Here is a 19345-nt window from a genome sequence, read left to right on the forward strand (position 1 = left end):
AACAGTGTCCCTAATTTGCTGGGAAGTGGCGGTGCGGACCCCTACGGCACTGCGTAGGATCCTACGGTCTTGGCGTGAATCCGTGCGTCGCTGCGGTCCGGTCCCAGGTCGACGGGCACGTGCACCTTCCGCCGACCACTGGCGACAACATCGATGTACTGTGGAGATCTCACGCCCCACGTGTTGAGCAATTCGGCGGTACGTCCATCCGACCTCCCGCATGCCCGCTATACGCCCTCGCTCAAAGTCCGTCAACTGCACATACGGTTCACGTCCACGCTGTCGCGGCATGCTACCAGTGTTAAAGACTGCGATGGAGCTCCGTATGCCACGGCAAACTGGCTGACACTGACGGCGGCGGTGCACAAATGCTGCGCAGCTAGCGCCATTCGACGGCCAACACCGCGGTTCCTGGTGTGTCCGCTGTGCCGTGCGTGTGATCATTGCTTGTACAGCCGTCTCGCAGTGTCCGGAGCAAGTATGGTGGGTCTGACACACCGGTGTCAATGTGTTCTTTTTTCCATTTCCAGGAGTGTATCTGCCACTAAGATATCGCCCCAGCCGTGCACCAATAAAGAGAAGTTACCTGTTATAATCTCGCTTCTCCCTATTATTTTGCAGTGCTGAGGTGCCCAGCACGAACCGCGACGATTTATCTGGCAGAAGCAGTGGCGTAGCTACGCCAGCAGGTGCCAGTGGCATCAGCAGCGAAGCTGATATTGTCAGCAGTCAGCATGTCTTCAGCAGCAGCCAGGACAGCGGCAGCAGCAGTCAGACTGGCAGTAGCAGCAGTCAGGGAGTCAGCAGCAGCAGCCAGTCAGTCAGCAGCAGCAGTCAGGCAGTCAGTAGCAGCAGTCAGAGCACTAACAGCAGCGGTCAGACAGCACTCAGCAGCAGTCAGACCGCTAGCAGCAGTCAGGCTGCTAGCAGCAGTGTTTCTGAGGTCGCAGCGGTACCCACAGCGGCCCCTGAGCCGGCTGCTACCACCACTTCCACCCCTGCAGCTACTCCAGCCACCAGTGGGGCACCCAGCAGCAGCAGCAGCACCACAACCACAACCATCACTACCACTACCACCACCAATGCTGCCACCACTCCCCCACCGCCGCCTATCACCTTCTCTGACGGCAACCCTGCCATTGAGGAAGAATCGAGTGGTAGCCCTACAGCACTAGAAGGGTCCAGTGGAAGCTCTGCGGCCCTGGAAGGGCTCAGCACCGCCGAGCCACGCCCCCCTCTGCCGCCTCCCAGACCACCGCACCGCATCCCGTCGCGTCTCGAGGAGAAGCTGGAGTCACTCTCCTGTGACATTCCTCCACTGCCCTCGGAGTCGCGCCTGTGGAGGGGCAACGAGACTCACGAACTCCTGCTGCCCATCATTGTAAGTACTGACAGCTATTACTCTACGCATGACGGTGATGCCTTTTTGTTCCTGATTGATAACATCTGCATACAGTTGTGTTAAATTTTATTTTCCTATAAAAGAAGAGAATGACCGGATTTCAGGATAAGAGTCCCATCTTCAGGTGCATAGAATGACAATACAACTAATAGGGGATAATATAGTGATTCCCCCATATATGACATGAAAAAGAATACTCATTTCATGTAATGCAGTTTTTCTGCTTACATGCCATGTACCAGGAATCACTATATTACACCCTGTTAGTTGTATGGACATTGAAACTTCCTGGCAGATTAAAACGGTGTGCCGGACCGAGACTCGAACTCGGGACTTTTTACTTTCGCGGGCAAGTGCTCTACCAACTGAGCTACCCAAGCACGACTCAAGCCCCGTCCTCGCAGCTGTATGGACATTATTTGCCCCTGAAGATGGGACTGTTGTCTTGAAATATGGTTGTGGTCTTCTTTTACTGGAAAGCAATAAATAAAACTGTACACACATGTTGTCAGTCACGAATAATCTATACAACAGTTCTGGATGTCCTATCAAGGGGAACACGTCTTTTTTGTATAATCATTGTCACTAGTTCATCTCAGAGTAGAACATGCAACGTCCTAAATAATTTATTTAATATATTTCATTTTATACTGATGAGCCAAAATAATTATGACCACTATCTGCTGCGAGTCTGAAAAGCACCTGGTGAGTGGTAAGGAAAGTATAGAAGAAGTGCATAGACAAGTGGGGACACATTATAGCAACTGTACAGGCTGCAAATGGGGTACTCTGCTGAAATATCGGACTATGACTAAGGACAAAATTCAGCAATGGAAAATCCAGGATGGAGTGTAACAATATTATGAACAGGATAGTTACTACTCACAATAGCGGAAATGCTGAGTCGTAGCAAGTCACAACAGAAAGACCGTCAGAAAAGAGCTGCAGTCATGTGCTGTGTGAGTTGCTTTTGCGTGAGTGTGTGTGTATACTACTATGGACCGATTGTTATGGCCCGGCGCCTGGGAGGAAGCATCTCGGAAATGGCTGTTAGCTTGCAACTATCTGAAGCATCTATGGTAAGTATTTGAAAGATAATGAAATCACGATCAGGCAAAAAGGTGTTGGAGGTGCACCTTCGATCACATTACGCGGAGGCCGGAGGATTTCCTGTTCTGTAAAACAGGGCAGGCGGGAAGCTGACGACAGTGTACAATACTCGTGCAGGTGGAAGTGTTTCAAAGCACACACTCAGTTCAGCTAAAATCTAACACTGTTTATCACTTTTACGATACTCTGTGACAGCAGCTCTACAAGCGGCCAGCAAGCTAAACATTTGTCTTTCTTTAGTTTCTTTAAAACACTGGGAGGTGCGAGACGATACATTACAGACCAGTTTATCCACGATTCTCTTGTAATCTAGATATATTTATTGAAGAACATCGTTTTGTTTTAAGGGAAAAAAAAGACCAGACCTTCTGCAGAAAGACATCGTATATCTACTCGAAAACGTGATGTTTTGTTCAGTACTCTTCCCGTCAAATCAGTGGATATGTGACATAGAAAACTTATATCGAATGCAATACCAAATTAACGTACCAAATAAGTCACCACCACTGTAGCCGACGGAGAAACCAAACAGATGCGGTAGTAAAACGTCAAAGGTAAGAGACCTATTTCCCAAACAAGAAGAAACTAGTTCCACTATTGTTGCTATATCTGAGGCACAAACGCAGGCGACTTAAGCAGACTCACTTTTGAAACAAAATTTGTTACATTTACAAAAATATTCTTCCATTGGAAAGTCGGGACAAGCCTAAGGATGCGCGTATTATTAGACTCCATATAAAATTGTTAGATGTCAAGGAAAGTGCCTATCATAATAAGAACAGACAACAACAGAAATATATGTTGATCATGCATGAAATAAATGCTTGTATTATCTTGATTTCAGTGGCATAAGCTGCAGTTACACACATGTTGTAAAGTATGTATTCTTGAATAAGTTGCAGCTTTTGGCAATGAATGAGTGAGGTTTGGTGGTTTTTACATTTACGAGAGGTGTTCAGTAAGTAATGCAACACAAGTTTTTTTGGTCAATTTCGGTTTAAAAGTGTGGAATTTGCTGTGGGACGTCGTGGACTATCCCTGACTCAGCCTCTGTGGTTTCATAAGTTCCTATAGGTGGCGGTGCTATACGTATCCTTCAAAATGGCGTCTGTAACGGAGGTGCGTTCCAAGTGGAGAGTCGTCATTAAATTTTTTTTTGACGGAAAACAAGAACACCATAAGTATTCATAGGCCCTTTGAGAATATCTACGGCGACCTGGCAGTGAACAAAAGCACGGTAAGTCGCTGGACGCGGACTCGGTCGCGCAAATCTGTCCGATCTTTCTCTTGCTGTCCGGGCCGCACACAGCTGTTATTCCTGTGACGTTGCAACGTGAGAACATTCTCATTAGCGATGATCGATGGATCACAATCAAACACCTCGCTGCTCAACTGGATGCTTGATGTCTTCCCTGAAGGCGATGGAATCTTCTAGCAGGACAGCTACACGTGTCACGAGGCAAGAATCGTGATACAGTCCTGTGAGGAACATGATAGTTATATTTATTCGTTTAACCTGCTCTGATTGAGGCCATCGGTCCCTCTCCCACATCGGACCAGGGTTTGACACGTACGGTTACGCAAGAAATAACAATTTTAATGCGACAAATACACTGAAGAGCCAAAGAAACTGGTACATCTGCCTAATATCGTGTAGGGCCTCTGCGAACACGCAGAAGTGCCAAAGCTTGAAATAACATGGACTCGACTAATGTCTGAAGTAGTACTGGAGGGAACTGACACCATGAATCCAGCAGGTATGTCCATGAATCCGTAAGAGTACGGGGTGGGGGGGGGGGGAAGGGGGGGAGCAGGTCGGTGGAGATCTCTTCTGAACAGCACCTTGCAATGTATGCCAGATATGCTCAATAATGTTCGTATCTGAGGAGTTTGATGGCCAGCGGAAGTGTTTAAACTCAGAAGAGTGTTCCTGGAGCCACTATGTAGCAATTATGGATGTGTGGAATCTCACATTGTCCTGCTGGAATTGCCCAAGTCCGTCGGAATACAAAATGGACATGAATAGATGCAGGTGCTTACTTTCGAGTCACCTGTCAGAGAGGTATCTAGACAAATCAGGGGTCCCATATCAGTCTAACTGCACACGTCCCACACCATTACAGAGTCTCCACCGGCTTGAAGAGTTGCCTGCTGATATGGAGGGTTCATGAAGTCATTATGTTGTCTCCATACCCGGACATGTCCATCCGCTCGATAGAATTTTAAACGAGCCTCGTCCGACCAGGCATCATGTTTCCAGTCATCAAAAGTCCAATGTCGCTGTTGACGGGCCCAGGTGGAGCGTAAAGCCTTGTGCAGTCATCAAGGTCGGCCTTCGGCTCCGAAAGCCGATTTCGCTGAATAGTTTGCACGCTGACATTTGTTTATGGCCCACCATTGAAATCTGCAACAATTTGCGGAAGGGTTGCACTTCTGTCAGGCTGAACTATTCTCTCCAGTTCTTGAAGGATCTTTTTCCGGCAGCAGCGATGTCGGAGATTTGATGTTTTACCGGATTCCTGATATTCAAGATACACTCTTGAAATAGTTGTTCTGGAAAATTCCCACTTCGTCGCCAACTCGGGTATGCTGTGTCCCATCGCTCGTGCGTCGACAATAGCACCACGTTCAAACTCACTTAAATCTTGATAACCTGCCATTGTAGCAGCATTGTAGCAACTGCACCAGACACTTGTTCTCCTATATAGGCGTTGCCGACCGCAGCGCCGGATTCTGTGTATTTACATATCTCTGTATTTGAATACCCATGCCTATACCAGTTTCTTTGGCGCTTCAGTGTAGTATTTAAATGGTCTCAGTCACAATGTGAGTAAATAATACTGTTCTATGAACTAATAAAGTTATTGCTAGCCGTATTTATAATACTGCAGCTGCTGCCAGTAGTACTGTTAAAGTAATAATAATAGTAATAATAAAAAGAACGTATACGTGCAAAAAATACAGGGTGATTCTTATTAAGGTTTAAAAACCTCCGAAGCGACGTAGATGACATTGAGACAAGTAATTTAATGCAAGACACATGGGGTCGCAAAAGTTGGGTACATGTGACGTCATCATATGGCGTACCTCGCCGCACGTGCACCGGTTGAGTCTATCGGTCTGCCGGTCTGTCGGTCCCGACGCAAGGCAAGTATTCACGTGAGCTTGGTTCTGCGCCGACGTGTGCAGCATTAGCGCGTGATCCTCGGGGTTCTAGTCTTGCACCTAGCAGGCAGCATTTTTTTCATCAGATTAGACAGTTATGCGTTTACTGGTCTCACTTTCTCTGCTGCTTTATTGAAAAGTAGAGAACAACAAGTAAATCAGCATCAGCTTCCGAATTCCGTCGTTACCAGTAAACGACCTACGTTTTCTTAAGCAAACATTACCTGTAAACAGAAAAAGAAGGGACGGAAGCAATGAAAAACAAAATAAGAACAGCTTTTACACTCTTACAGCGAGGACAATAATTTTATACCTGCTACGCTTATAAAAGTACGCATTTACAAAACTTGTTGGAAATTGGCACAGTTTGCTCGAATGCAAGTATTGCAGGGCTCAATTGTCACTGCAGTTGCGGCGAGGTACATTATCTGGTGACGTCACATGTTCGACATTTCTCATCCACGTTTGGGGTATTTCCCGACTTTTGCGACCCCGTGTGTCTTATATTACTCGTTTGCCCCTGCGTCTTCCACGTCGCTTCGAGGGACCTATAAACGTTAATAAGAATCATGCTGTAGATGCATTCTGATATAAAAAGTTCTGGGAAAGAAATGAAGATCTCGTTGGAAAAAAGGATGAACAAGGGATACTGAATGCGTACAGAGACAATGGCAATCATTATTACGTAATTGAAGGTAGATTGGGGAGAAAGGAAAGCAAAGGAACTAACGGTATCAGCTGAATCGGCAGTTTATGTAGAATCAGGGGCGCCGATGTGTGCCAGACAGCGACTCGAAGCCGGTACCTCCTGCGTAGTTTGCAGCTGTGTTGACCACTGCACCAACCGGACATAGTGTTTATAGAAAATGCACGGGCTGATTCGACACGCTCTCCAGCAGACCCACACTCCCACCCAGCGCCACGTATCTGCAGTCCACATCCATGTTCTCCACGCTCGCTGATTTTGGGTTCTCACTGCACCATGCGGACATAGTGTTTATAGAAAATGCGTGGCTTATTTCGACACGCTCTCCAGCAGATCCACACTCCCACCCAGCGCCACATATCTGCAGTCCCATTCCATGTTCTCCGCGCTCGCTCTTGTTGGTTTCTCACTGCACCATCCGTACATAGTGTTTATAGAAAATGCGTGGGCTATTTCGACACGCTCTCCAGCAGATCCACACTCCCACCCAGCGCCACATATCTGCAGTCCCATTCCATGTTCTCCACGCTCGCTCTTGTTGGTTTCTCACTGCACCATCCGGACATAGTGTTTATAGAAAATGCGTGGGCTATTTCGACACGCCCTCCAGCAGATCCACACTCCCACCCAGCGCCATGTATCTGCAGTCCACATCCATGTTTTCCACGCTCGCTGATTTTGGGTTCTCACTGCACCATCTGGACATAGTGTTTATAGAAAATGCGCGGGCTGTTTCGACACGCTCTCCAGCAGACCCACACTCCCACCCAGCGCCACGTATCTGCAGTCCACATCCATGTTCTCCACGCTCGCTGATTTTGGGTTCTCACTGCACCATCCGGACATAGTGTTTATAGAAAATGCGTGGGCTATTTCCACACGCTCTCCAGCAGATCCACACTCCCACCCAGCGCCACATATCTGCAGTCCCATTCCATGTTCTCCACGCTCGCTCTTGTTAGTTTCTCACTGCACCATCCGGACATAGTGTTTATAGAAAATGCGTGGGCTATTTCGACACGCCCTCCAGCAGATCCACACTCCCACCCAGCGCCATGTATCTGCAGTCCACATCCATGTTTTCCACGCTAGCTGATTCTAGGTTCTCACTGCACCATCCGGACATAGTGTTTATAGAAAATGCACGGGCTGTTTCGACACGCTCTCCAGCAGACCCACACTCCCACCCAGCGCCACGTATCTGCAGTCCACATCCATGTTCTCCACGCTCGCTGATTTTAGGTTCTCACTGCACCATCCGGACATAGTGTTTATAGAAAATGCGCGGGCTGTTTCGACACGCTCTCCAGCAGATCCACACTCCCACCCAGCGCCACATATCTGCAGTCCCATTCCATGTTCTCCACGCTCGCTCTTGTTGGTTTCTCACTGCACCATCCGGACATAGTGTTTATAGAAAATGCATGGGCTATTTCGACACGCCCTCCAGCAGATCCACACTCCCACCCAGCGCCATGTATCTGCAGTCCACATCCATGTTCTCCACGCTCGCTGATTTTGGGTTCTCACTGCACCATCCGGACATAGTGTTTATAGAAAATGCGTGGGCTATTTCGACACGCTCTCCAGCAGATGCACACTCCCACCCAGCGCCACATATCTGCAGTCCCATTCCATGTTCTCCACGTTCGCTCTTGTTGGTTTCTCACTGCACCATCCGGACATAGTGTTTATAGAAAATGCACGGGCTGTTTCGACACGCTCTCCAGCAGACCCACACTCCCACCCAGCGCCACGTATCTGCAGTCCACATCCATGTTCTTCACGCTCGCTGATTTTAGGTTCTCACTGCACCATCCGGACATAGTGTTTATAGAAAATGCACGGGCTGTTTCGACACGCTCTCCAGCAGACCCACACTCCCACCCAGCGCCACATATCTGCAGTCCACATCCATGCTCTCCACGCTCGCTGATATTGGGTTCTCACTGCACCATCCGGACATAGTGTTTATAGAAAATGCGTGGGCTATTTCGACACGCTCTCCAGCAGATCGACACTCCCACCCAGCGCCACATATCTGCAGTCCCATTAAATGTTCTCCACGCTCGCTCTTGTTGGTTTCTCACTGCAATATCCGGACATAGTGTTTATAGAAAATGCGTGGGCTATTTCGACACGCTCTCCAGCAGATCCACACTCCCACCCAGCGCCACATATCTGCAGTCCCATTCCATGTTCTCCACGCTCGCTCTTGTTGGTTTCTCACTGCACCATCCGGACATAGTGTTTATAGAAAATGCGTGGGCCATTTCGACACGCCCTCCAGCAGATCCACACTCCCACCCAGCGCCATGTATCTGCAGTCCACATCCATGTTCTCCACGCTCGCTGATTTTAGGTTCTCACTGCACCATCCGGACATAGTGTTTATAGAAAATGCGGCGGCTGTTTCGACACGCTCTCCAGCAGACCCACACTCCCACCCAGCGCCACGTATCTGCAGTCCACATCCATGTTCTCCACGCTCGCTGATTTTGGGTTCTCACTGCACCATCCGGACATAGTGTTTATAGAAAATGCGCGGGCTGTTTCGACACGCTCTCCAGCAGACCCACACTCCCACCCAGCGCCACGTATCTGCAGTCCACATCCATGTTCTCCACGCTCGCTGATTTTGGGTTCTCACTGCACCATCCGGACATAGTATTTATAGAAAATGCGCGGGCTGTTTCGACACGTTCTCCAGCAGACCCACACTCCCACCCAGCGCCACGTATCTGCAGTCCACATCCATGTTCTCCACGCTCGCTGATTTTAGGTTCTCACTGCACCATCCGGACATAGTGTTTATAGAAAATGCGCGGGCTGTTTCGACACGCTCTCCAGCAGACCCACACTCCCACCCAGCGCCACGTATCTGCAGTCCACATCCATGTTCTCCACGCTCGCTGATTTTGAGTTCTCACTGCACCATCCAGACATAGTGTTTGTAGAAAATGCGTGGGCTGTTTCGACACACTCTCCAGCAGATCCACACTCAAACCCAGCGCCACATATCTGCAGTCCCATTCCATGTTCTCGACGCTCGCTCTTGTTGGTTTCTCACTGCACCATCCGGACATAGTGTTTATAGAAAATGCGTGGGCTATTTCGACACGCCCTCCAGCAGATCCACACTCCCACCCAGCGCCATGTATCTGCAGTCCACATCCATGTTCTCCACGCTCGCTGATTTTAGGTTCTCACTGCACCATCCGGACATAGTGTTTGTAGAAAATGCGCCGGCTGTTTCGACACGCTCTCCAGCAGACCCACACTCCCACCCAGCGCCACGTATCTGCAGTCCACATCCATGTTCTCCACGCTCGCTGATTTTGGGTTCTCACTGCACCATCCGGACGTAGTATTTATACAAAATGCGCGGGCTGTTTCGACACGCTCTCCAGCAGACCCACACTCCCACCCAGCGCCACGTATCTGCAGTCCACATCCATGTTCTCCACGCTCGCTGATTTTGGGTTCTCACTGCACCATCCGGACATAGTGTTTATAGAAAATGCGTGGGCTATTTCGACACGCTCTCCAGCAGATCCCTACTCCCACCCAGCGCCACATATCTGCAGTCCCATTCCATGTTCTCCACGCTCGCTCTTGTTGGTTTCTCACTGCACCATCCGGACATAGTGTTATAGAAAATGCGTGGGCTATTTCGACACGCCCTCCAGCAGATCCACACTCCCACCCAGCGCCATGTATCTGCAGTCCACATCCATGTTTTCCACGCTCGCTGATTTTGGGTTCTCACGGCACCATCTGGACATAGTGTTTATAGAAAATGCGCGGGCTGTTTCGACACGCTCTCCAGCAGACCCACACTCCCACCCAGCGCCACGTATCTGCAGTCCACATCCATGTTCTCCACGCTCGCTGATTTTGGGTTCTCACTGCACCATCCGGACATAGTGTTTATAGAAAATGCGTGGGCTATTTCGACACGCTCTCCAGCAGACCCACACTCCCACCCAGCGCCACGTATCTGCAGTCCACATCCATGTTCTCCACGCTCGCTGATTTTGGGTTCTCACTGCACCATCCGGACATAGTGTTTATAGAAAATGCGTGGGCTATTTCGACACGCTCTCCAGCAGATCCACACTCCCACCCAGCGCCACATATTAGCAGTCCCATTCCATGTTCTCCACGCTCGCTCTTGTTGGTTTCCCACTGCACTATCCGGACATAGTGTTTATAGAAAATGCGTGGGCTATTTCGACACGCCCTCCAGCAGATCCACACTCCCACCCAGCGCCATGTATCTGCAGTCCACATCCATGTTCTCCACGCTCGCTGATTTTAGGTTCTCACTGCACCATCCGGACATAATGTTTATAGAAGATGCACGGGCTGTTTCGACACGCTCTCCAGCAGACCCACACTCCCACCCAGCGCCACGTATCTGCAGTCCACATCCGTGTTCTCCACGCTCGCTGATTTTAGGTTCTCACTGCACCATCTGGACATAGTATTTATAGAAAATGCACAGGCTGTTTCGACACGCTCTCCAGCACACCCACACTCCCACCCAGCGCCACGTATCTGCAGTCCACATCCATGTTCTCCACGCTCGCTGATTTTGGGTTCTCACTGCACCATCCGGACATAGTGTTTATAGAAAATGCGTGGGCTATTTCGACACGCCCTCCAGCAGATCCACACTCCCACCCAGCGCCATGTATCTGCAGTCCACATCCATGTTCTCCATGCTCGCTGATTTAAGGTTCTCACTGCACCATCCGGACATAGTGTTTATAGAAAATGCACGGGCTGTTTCGACACGCTCTCCAGCAGACCCACACTCCCACCCAGCGCCACGTATCTGCAGTCCACATCCATGTTCTCCACGCTCGCCGATTTTAGGTTCTCACCGCACCATCCGGACATATTATTTATAGAAAATGCATGGGCTGTTTCGACACGCTCTCCAGCAGAGCCACACTCCCACCCAGCGCCACGTATCTGCAGTCCACATCCATGTTCTCCACGCTCGCTGATTTTGGGTTCTCACTGCACCACACGGACATAGTGTTTATAGAAAATTCGTGGGCTATTTCGACACGCTCTCCAGCAGATCCACACTCCCACCCAGCGCCACATATCTGCAGTCCCATTCCATGTTCTCCACGCTCGCTCTTGTTGGTTTCTCACTGCACCATCCGGACATAGTGTTTATAGAAAATGCACGGGCTGTTTCGACACGCTCTCCAGCAGACCCACACTCCCACCCAGCGCCACGTATCTGCAGTCCACATCCATGTTTTCCACGCTCGCTGATTTTGGGTTCTCACTGCACCATCTGGACATAGTGTTTATAGAAAATGCGCGGGCTGTTTCGGCACGCTCTCCAGCAGACCCACACTCCCACCCAGCGCCACGTATCTGCAGTCCACATCCATGTTCTCCACGCTCGCTGATGTTGGGTTCTCACTGCACCATCCGGACATAGTGTTTATAGAAAATGCGTGGGCTATTTCGACACGCTCTCCAGCAGACGCACACTCCCACCCAGCGCCACGTATCTGCAGTCCACATCCATGTTCTCCACGCTCGCTGATTTTGGGTTCTCACTGCACCATCCGGACATAGTGTTTATAGAAAATGCGTGGGCTATTTCGACACGCTCCCCAGCAGATCCACACTCCCACCCAGCGCCACATATTAACAGTCCCATTCCATGTTCTCCACGCTCGCTCTTGTTGGTTTCCCACTGCACCATCCGGACATAGTGTTTATAGAAAATGCGTGGGCTATTTCGACACGCCCTCCAGCAGATCCACACTCCCACCCAGCGCCATGTATCTGCAGTCCACATCCATGTTCTCCACGCTCGCTGATTTTAGGTTCTCACTGCACCATCCGGACATAGTGTTTATAGAAGATGCACGGGCTGTTTCGACACGCTCTCCAGCAGACCCACACTCACACCCAGCGCCACGTATCTGCAGTCCACATCCATGTTCTCCACGCTCGCTGATTTTAGGTTCTTACTGCACCATCCGGACATAGTGTTTATAGAAAATGCGCGGGCTGTTTCGACACGCTCTCCAGCAGACCCACACTCCCACCCAGCGCCACATATCTGCAGTCCACATCCATGTTCTCCACGCTCGCTGATTTTAGGTTCTCACTGCACCATCCGGACATAGTGTTTATAGAAAATGCGTGCGCTATTTCGACATGCTCTCCAGCAGATCCACACTCCCACCCAGCGCCACATATCTGCAGTCCCATTCCATGTTCTCCACGCTCGCTCTTGTTGGTTTCTCACTGCACCATCCGGACATAGTGTTTATAGAAAATGCGTGGGCTATTTCGACACGCCCTCCAGCAGATCCACACTCCCACCCAGCGCCATATATCTGCAGTCCACATCCATGTTCTCCACGCTCGCTGATTTTAGGATCTCACTGCACCATCCGGACATAGTGTTTATAGAAAATGCACGGGCTGTTTCGACACGCTCTCCAGCAGACCCACACTCCCACCCAGCGCCACGTATCTGCAGTCCACATACATGTTCTCCACGCTCGCTGATTTTGGGTTCTCACTGCACCATCCGGACATAGTATTTATAGAAAATGCACGGGCTGTTTCGACACGCTCTCCAGCAGACCCACACTCCCACCCAGCGCCACGTATCTGCAGTCCACATCCATGTTCTCCACGCTCGCTGATTTTGGGTTCTCACTGCACCATCCGGACATAGTGTTTATAGAAAATGCGTGGGCTATTTCGACAAGCTCTCCAGCAGATCCACACTCCTACCCAGCGCCACATATCTGCAGTCCCATTCCATGTTCTCCACGCTCGCTCTTGTTGGTTTCTCAGTGCACCATCCGGACATAGTGTTTATAGAAAATGCGTGGGCTATTTCGACACGCCCTCCAGCAGATCCACACTCCCACCCAGCGCCATGTATCTGCAGTCCACATCCATGTTCTCCACGCTCGCTGATTTTAGGTTCACACTGCACCATCCGGACATAGTGTTTATAGAAAATGCACGGGCTGTTTCGACACGCTCTCCAGCAGACCCACACTCCCACCCAGCGCCACGTATCTGCAGTCCACTTCCATGTTCTCCACGCTCGCTGACTTTAGGTTCTCACTGCACCATCCGGACATAGTATTTATAGAAAATGCACGGGCTGTTTCGACACGCTCCCCAGCAGACCCACACTCCCACCCAGCGCCACGTATCTGCAGTCCACATCCATGTTCTCCACGCTCGCTGATTATGGGTTCTCACTGCACCATCTGGACATAGTGTTTATAGAAAATGCGTGGGCTATTTCGACACGCTCTCCAGCAGATCCACACTCCCACCCAGCGCCACATATCTGCAGTCCCATTCCATGTTCTCCACGCTCGCTCTTGTTGGTTTCTCACTGCACCATCCGGACATAGTGTTTATAGAAAATGCGTGGGCTATTTCGACACGCCCTCCAGCAGATCCACACTCCCACCCAGCGCCATGTATCTGCAGTCCACATCCATGTTCTCCACGCTCGCTGATTTTAGGTTCTCACTGCACCATCCGGACATAGTGTTTATAGAAAATGCACGGGCTGTTTCGACACGCTCTCCAGCAGACCCACACTCCCACCCAGCGCCACGTATCTGCAGTCCACATCCATGTTCTCCACGCTCGCTGATTTTAGGTTCTCACCGCACCATCCAGACATATTATTTATAGAAAATGCATGGGCTGTTTCGACACGCTCTCCAGCAGACCCACACTCCCACCCAGCGCCACGTATCTGCAGTCCACATCCTTGTTCTCCACGCTCGCTGATTTTGGGTTCTCACTGCACCACACGGACATAGTGTTTATAGAAAATGCGTGGGCTATTTCGACACGCTCTCCAGCAGTTCCACACTCCCACCCAGCGCCACATATCTGCAGTCCCATTCCATGTTCTCCACGCTCGCTCTTGTTGGTTTCTCACTGCACCATCCGGACATAGTGTTTATAGAAAATGCACGGGCTGTTTCGACACGCTCTCCAGCAGACCCACACTCCCACCCAGCGCCACGTATCTGCAGTCCACATCCATGTTCTCCACGCTCGCTGAATTTGGGTTCTCACTGCACCATCCGGACATAGTGTTTATAGAAAATGCATGGGCTATTTCGACACGCTCTCCAGCAGATCCACACTCCCACCCAGCGCCACATATCTGCAGTCCCACTCCATGTTCTCCACGCTCGCTCTTGTTGGTTTCTCACTGCACCATCCGGACATAGTGTTTATAGAAAATGCGTGGGCTATTTCGACACGCCCTCCAGCAGATCCACACTCCCACCCAGCGCCATGTATCTGCAGTCCACATCCATGTTCTCCACACTCGCTGATTTTAGGTTCTCACTGCACCATCCGGACATAGTGTTTATAGAAAATGCACGGGCTGTTTCGACACGCTCTCCAGCAGACCCACACTCCCACCCAGCGCCACGTATCTGCAGTCCACATCCATGTTCTCCACGCTCGCTGATTTTAGGTTCTCACTGCACCATCCGGACATAGTATTTATAGAAAATGCACGGGCTGTTTCGACACGCTCTCCAGGAGACCCACACTCCCACCCAGCGCCACGTATCTGCAGTCCACATCCATGTTCTCCACGCTCGCTGATTTTGGGTTCTCACTGCACCATCCGGACATAGTGTTTATAGAAAATGCGTGGGCTATTTCGACACGCTCTCCAGCAGATCCACACTCCCACCCAGCGCCACATATCTGCAGTCCCATTCCATGTTCTCCACGCTCGCTCTTGTTGGTTTCTCACTGCACCATCCGGACATAGTGTTTATAGAAAATGCGTGGGCTATTTCGACACGCACTCCAGCAGATCCACACTCCCACCCAGCGCCATGTATCTGCAGTCCACATCCATGTTCTCCACGCACGCTGATTTTAGGATCTCACTGCACCATCCGGACATAGTGTTTATGGAAAATGCACGGGCTGTTTCGATACGCTCTCCAGCAGACCCACACTCCCACCCAGCGCCACGTATCTGCAGTCCACATCCATGTTCTCCACACTCGCTGATTTTGGGTTCTCACTGCACCATCCGGACATAGTGTTTATAGAAAATGCGTGGGCTATTTCGACACGCTCTCCAGCAGATCCACACTCCCACCCAGCGCCACATATCTTCAGTCCCATTCCATGTTCTCCACGCTCGCTCTTGTTGGTTTCTCACTGCACCATCCGTACATAGTGTTTATAGAAAATGCGTGGGCTATTTCGACACGCCCTCCAGCAGATCCACACTCCCACCCAGCGCCATGTATCTGCAGTCCACATCCATGTTCTCCACACTCGCTGATTTTAGGTTCTCACTGCACCATCCGGACATAGTGTTTATAGAAAATGCACGGGCTGTTTCGACACGCTCTCCAGCAGACCCACACTCCCACCCAGCGCCACGTATCTGCAGTCCACATCCATGTTCTCCACGCTCGCTGATTTTAGGTTCTCACTGCACCATCCGGACATAGTATTTATAGAAAATGCACAGGCTGTTTCGACACGCTCTCCAGGAGACCCACACTCCCACCCAGCGCCACGTATCTGCAGTCCACATCCATGTTCTCCACGCTCGCAGATTTTGGGTTCTCACTGCACCATCCGGACATAGAGTTTATAGAAAATGCGTGGGCTATTTCGACACGCTCTCCAGCAGATCCACACTCCCACCCAGCGCCACATATCTGCAGTCCCATTCCATGTTCTCCACGCTCGCTCTTGTTGGTTTCTCACTGCACCATCCGGACATAGTGTTTATAGAAAATGCGTGGGCTATTTTGACACGCCCTCCAGCAGATCCACACTCCCACCCAGCGCCATGTATCTGCAGTCCACATCCATGTTCTCCACGCTCGCTGATTTTAGGATCTCACTGCACCATCCGGACATAGTGTTTATGGAAAATGCACGGGCTGTTTCGACACGCTCTCCAGCAGACCCACACTCCCACCCAGCGCCACGTATCTGCAGTCCACATCCATGTTCTCCACGCTCGCTCATTTTGGATTCTCACTGCACAATCCGGACATAGTGTTTATAGAAAATGCGCGAGCTGTTTTGACTCGCTCTCCAGCAGACCCACACTCCCACCCAGCGCCACGTATCTGCAGTCCACATCCATGTTCTCCACGCTCGCTGATTTTAGGTTCTCACTGCACCATCCGGACATAGTATTTATAGAAAATGCACGGGCTGTTTCGACACGCTCTCCAGGAGACCCACACTCCCACCCAGCGCCACGTATCTGCAGTCCACATCCATGTTTTCCACGCTAGCTGATTTTGGGTTCTCACTGCACCATCCGGACATAGTGTTTATAGAAAATGCGTGGGCTATTTCGACACGCCCTCCAGCAGATCCACACTCCCACCCAGCGCCACATATCTGCAGTCCCATTCCATGTTCTCCACGCTCGCTCTTGTTGGTTTCTCACTGCACCATCCGGACATAGTGTTTATAGAAAATGCGTGGGCTATTTCGACACGCTCTCCAGCAGATCCACACTCCCACCCAGCGCGACGTATCTGCAGTCCTCATTCATGTTCTCCACGCTCGCTCATTTTGGAATCTCACTGCACAATCCGGACATAGTGTTTATAGAAAATGCGCAGGCTGTTTCGACACGCTCTCCAGCAGACCCACACTCCCACCCAGCGCCATGTATCTGCAGTCCACATCCATGTTTTCCACGCTAGCTGATTTTGGATTCTCACTGCACCATCCGGACATAGTGTTTATAGAAAATGCGCGGGCTGTTTCGACACGCTCTCCAGCAGACCCACACTCCCACCCAGCGCCACGTATCTGCAGTCCACATCCATGCTCTCCACGCTCGCTGATTTTGGGTTCTCACTGCACCATCCGGACATAGTGTTTATAGAAAATGCGTGGGCTATTTCGACAAGCTCTCCAGCAGATCCACACTCCCACCCAGCGCGACGTATCTGCAGTCCACATTCATGTTCTCCACGCTCGCTCATTTTGGATTCTCACTGCACAATCCGGACATAGTGTTTATAGAAAATGCGCGAGCTGTTTTGACTCGCTCTCCAGCAGACCCACACTCCCACCCAGCGCCACGTATCTGCAGTCCACATCCATGTTCTCCACGCTCGCTGATTTTAGGTTCTCACTGCACCATCCGGACATAGTATTTATAGAAAATGCACGGGCTGTTTCGACACGCTCTCCAGGAGACCCACACTCCCACCCAGCGCCACGTATCTGCAGTCCACATCCATGTTCTCCACGCTCGCTGATATTGGGTTCTCACTGCACCATCTGGACACAGTGTTTATAGAAAATGCGTGGGCTATTTCGACACGCTCTCCAGCAGATCCACACTCCCACCCAGCGCCACATATCTGCAGTCCCATTCCATGTTCTCCACGCTCGCTCTTGTTGGTTTCTCACTGCACCATCCGGACATAGTGTTTATAGAAAATGCGTGGGCTATATCGACACGCCCTCCAGCAGATCCACACTCCCACCCAGCGCCATGTATTTGCAGTCCACATCCATGTTCTCCACGCTCGCTGATATTAGGTTCTCACTGCACCATCCGGACATAGTGTTTATGGAAAATGCACGGGCTGTTTCGACACGCTCTCCAGCAGACCCACACTCCCACCCAGCGCCACGTATCTGCAGTCCACATCCATGTTCTCCACGCTCGCTGATTTTGGGTTCTCACTGCACCATCCGGACATAGTGTTTGTAGAAAACGCGTGGGCCATTTCGACACGCTCTCCAGCAGATCCACACTCCCACCCAGCGCCACATATCTGCAGTCCCATTCCATGTTCTCCACGCTCGCTCTTGTTGGTTTCTCATTGCACCATCCGGACATAGTGTTTATAGAAAATGCGTGGGCTATTTCGACACGCCCTCCAGCAGATCCACACTCCCACCCAGCGCCATGTATCTGCAGTCCACATCCATGTTTTCCACGCTCGCTGATTTTAGGTTCTCACTGCACCATCTGGACATAGTGTTTATAGAAAATGCGCGGGCTGTTTCGACACGCTCTCCAGCAGACCCACACTCCCACCCAGCGCCACGTATCTGCAGTCCACATCCATGCTCTCCACGCTCGCTGATTTTGGGTTCTCACTGCACCATCTGGACATAGTGTTTATAGAAAATGCGTGGGCTATTTCGACACGCTCTCCAGCAGATCCACACTCCCACCCAGCGCGACGTACCTGCAGTCCTCATTCATGTTCTCCACGCTCGCTCATTTTGGAATCTCACTGCACAATCCGGACATAGTGTCTATAGAAAATGCGCAGGCTGTTTCGACACGCTCTCCAGCAGACCCACACTCCCACCCAGCGCCATGTATCTGCAGTCCACATCCATGTTTTCCACGCTCGCTGATTTTGGATTCTCACTGCACCATCCGGACATAGTGTTTATAGAAAATGCGCGGGCTGTTTCGACACGCTCTCCAGCAGACCCACACTCCCACCCAGCGCCACGTATCTGCAGTCCACATCCATGCTCTCCACGCTCGCTGATATTGGGTTCTCACTGCACCATCCGGACATAGTGTTTATAGAAAATGCGTGGGCTATTTCGACACGCTCTCCAGCAGATCGACACTCCCACCCAGCGCGACGTATCTGCAGTCCACATTCATGTTCTCCACGCTCGCTGATTTTGGATTCCCACTGGAGCTCGATCGTAAAAGTGCTTCCGCACTGAAGGTTGCCCGAAAAAACAGACACTACGCAATCTTGTAAATGATAATCCTTACTGTTGTTTTCGTATATACACTGAAGCACCGAAGAAACTGGTGTACACCTGCGTATTCAAATACAGAGATACACTACTGACTATTAAAATTGCTACACCACGAAGATGACGTGCTACAGACGCGAAATTTAACCGTCAGGTAGAAGTTG

At 50.6% G+C, this 19345-nt stretch overlaps 1 protein-coding gene across 1 annotated transcript in view; it reads left to right on the forward strand.

The window, feature by feature from the left end:
- LOC124597293 (delta and Notch-like epidermal growth factor-related receptor) overlaps nucleotides 1-19345 on the forward strand; it is a 576119-nt gene that overhangs the window by 11950 nt on the left and 544824 nt on the right. The window contains exon 2 of the mRNA XM_047135929.1: nucleotides 916-1381. Within this exon, the coding sequence (XP_046991885.1) occupies nucleotides 916-1381 (466 nt within the window). The remainder of the gene's footprint in view (nucleotides 1-915; nucleotides 1382-19345) is intronic.

Source organism: Schistocerca americana, chromosome 1 (assembly GCF_021461395.2).
Source record: "Schistocerca americana isolate TAMUIC-IGC-003095 chromosome 1, iqSchAmer2.1, whole genome shotgun sequence".
NCBI lineage: Eukaryota > Metazoa > Arthropoda > Insecta > Orthoptera > Acrididae > Schistocerca > Schistocerca americana.